We start from the raw sequence: 2,965 nt of genomic DNA on the forward strand, positions 1-2,965 counted from the left end.
ATATATATATACACTTGTATATTACTTGTATCACACCTATGTTGTGATACAAGTCTTAAATTTTGTTCATAATGGTCTTAAAATTATCTTTGAACATCTTAAATTTGAGTCGGTGAAACCTGCAGAACCTGTCTTAGTAGTTGCACCTCTTTGTTAGATCTTTTCTTGTTTGCCCCCTCAACAAAAGATAAGAAAAAATTTTCTTTCAAATTTCATAAAATTTGTGCATGTTATTTTTTAGCTACACCATCTGAGTTTGGCAAAGTGTGTGATGCCTACACATTCCAGTGTGCCAACGGAGTGTGTGTGAGCCTAGAGTGGAAATGTGATGGCATGGACGACTGTGGAGATTATTCTGATGAAGCCAACTGTGGTGAGGAGATCGCTGCACTGCAGATCMCTATCGATCCAGGCAAATCCAGGTTTTAAAATAATTGCATGTCCCAAATCAGCACCTACACTAACTCTCAACATTCCAGCTCACATTCCTGAGGTGCCAGGCTGCTCCAGATACTTCCAGTTTGAATGCGGAAATATGCGCTGCATCCCTACCTGGTGGAAATGTGATGGAGAGAATGACTGTGGTGATTGGTCAGATGAGGCACAATGTACAGGTACAACCAGCTACAKAAGACTGTAAAACTTGGAATACCTATGAGTTTTACTTTGCTTATTCACTGATTTACCTTGATTTCTCACCATCAGGGGACGTTACTCCCCATGCTGTCACATTTGGTCCCATCACATGTGCGCCCAACCGCTTTCAGTGTGGCTCCGGAGCCTGCATCATCAACACCTGGGTCTGTGATGGCTACGCCGACTGTCCTGATGGCAGTGATGAACTAGGATGTCCCACAGGTTGGAGTCCTCTGCTTCAGTTCAAGACGTCTTTTAGATCAGAGTGGGGACCACCAAAGGACACTAACAGGACCTCGGAAAGCTGGAATAGCCATGAGACTATTTAAAAAAAAAWATTTAATCTAAWACACGTTTCTAATCATAACTCCCTTACCCTAAAATCTAATCTAATTTCCAGCTATTATTACAAAAATTCAAACATTAGAAAACCTCCTTTGTGATTTAAAAAAATGTACACAAAAACTTTTAATGCTAAATATTTCTCGAAGTTATAAATATAAGTTAAAATAATTTAAGTTGCAGTTTGTAACTTTCATTAAAAAATATGTTTTTTGCATATTTGTTCAAGCTGTCACCAGGGCTTCCCCCAGAAAACTTGCTAAGTCCGGTGGTCGGGGCACCGAGGCGGCCCACCACCAACATCTTTGATTATGTATTAAAAGATGTTGACAGGAAATATAAAAATATTTCTGGATTATTATAAATGTTGCGGGAAGACATTGGCAGTGGACTACTGTGGGCTATTTAAACCCACAACTATAGAGTCTTAAAAACAACAAATAAACAAAAATACAATTAAAATAAATATCAATTACTTGCATCTCTGATAATCCAAATTAGGACAGGAGCTAGTTAAAGCCCTCAGGCCTTTAGAACTTCAAAAAGGTTAACATTTTAAGACAGACCACAGATGTAGAAATTTAACATTTGTTCTTTCAGAATAGCAGTGCTGTTAAAGAGCTGGCAAGTTTACTTTGTAAAAGTTCAAAGAACAACCTTCATAGATAGTTGTATTACCATAGCTACAATCTGATGCTGTGAGTTTAATCTTTGAGTTTGAGCTTTGTTTGTTCACAAATATATTTCAAGAAGCTACAATTATCACTGATGTCTTCTTAGGTTGGCCAATGAAACTACCTCCCCTCCCCCATATTTCTCTTMATCCATGTTGAAACGCTGATTGTAGTGCTGATGTTCTTAGCAGCAAGAGGGGCCCATACATCCAATTCTGCTCAAGGCTTCATACAAACTTAGACCGCCCCTACATGATAAGTTAAATCCGCTGCACTGCACAGCATGTTTCTGCTGTATATAAAAAGACAAATGAGAGATTTAATTCATGTGGCTTTAGCAGCTCTTCCAGTGGGTTTAGCAGCTCTTCCAGCTTTTAATATGTGCCACACTATATCTCACCAGTATTCTGTAATTTGATTTGGACGATAAAATCCCAATGAAAAGAAACTTGCTGGAGAAAACATTAGGCTCTGCAGGTSACTGCTGGAGTCTAATGTTACCAAAGTGTTTGTAAAGGTTTAAACTTTTGGTTGAAGCACAGTAAAGGTACGAATGTAGGGCAGATGGTTGATGTTAGAAAAAAGTTAGCTTATTCGAAAAGGCAAACTTCTGCTTAAACTCTGACTTCTCAGTTCCTGAGCAACAAAAAATCTGTCCCCATTTCGCTTTTCTTTTTTGCCTTGAAAGCACAGGAGAAGACAACCAAACAGGGAGCAAAAAAAGAGTGTTTTTTTTGTGTTTTAATTAGCGACACATGTATGTCAAAGAAGCTTCATAGATTGCTAGTGTGTTGCCAAGCGACTGGGGCCGCCACATTATTCCGTCCTGGTTGTGCTTCCTTTGAACACAACCATGTAATCTGGAACATTCTCTGCTTCTTATTCCTCTAACAGCAGCGAATAGCTCCATGGCCCCGGCCCCTCCTTTATTCCCTGGACGCTGCACTCAGCATCAGTTCCAGTGTCACCGTCCCCCCCACTGCATCCAGGAGTGGTTGCGCTGTGATGGACACCCACACTGTGAAGACAGCTCCGATGAAGCCAACTGCCGTAAGTCTCTGTGAACCACATGCAGGCACAGGGTTGCTATGCATTCTGAGACATTCAGGAATTTTCTTTGACTTCTTTTCAGATCTGAAAAAGTAGAAAAGAAAGAAAATTGAATGTTTGATTTTTGACCTTTTGGCCAGCTTCTCCACCACTTGAACTCGAGTGGTGTTCTGTTGTTGGACTTCTGTGCTCGTCACAGAATGTCCATCACGAACACCATGTTCAAGCTTAAGGGTGTCCATATGTGCACTTGGCACCAGGAC

The 2,965-nt window shown here is 40.4% G+C and overlaps 1 protein-coding gene across 5 annotated transcripts in view; it reads left to right on the forward strand.

Moving 5' to 3' along the window:
• sorl1 (sortilin-related receptor, L(DLR class) A repeats containing) overlaps positions 1-2,965 on the forward strand; it is a 303,395-nt gene that overhangs the window by 213,721 nt on the left and 86,709 nt on the right. For all 5 annotated transcript variants that reach the window (XM_017308199.1, XM_008425236.2, XM_017308196.1 and 2 more), the window contains 4 exons: positions 242-373; positions 480-614; positions 706-858; positions 2,547-2,702. In XM_017308199.1, coding sequence (XP_017163688.1) covers positions 242-373; positions 480-614; positions 706-858; positions 2,547-2,702 — 576 coding nt within the window. The remainder of the gene's footprint in view (positions 1-241; positions 374-479; positions 615-705; positions 859-2,546; positions 2,703-2,965) is intronic.

Source organism: Poecilia reticulata, linkage group LG13, assembly GCF_000633615.1.
Source record: "Poecilia reticulata strain Guanapo linkage group LG13, Guppy_female_1.0+MT, whole genome shotgun sequence".
Classification (NCBI taxonomy): Eukaryota; Metazoa; Chordata; class Actinopteri; order Cyprinodontiformes; family Poeciliidae; genus Poecilia; species Poecilia reticulata.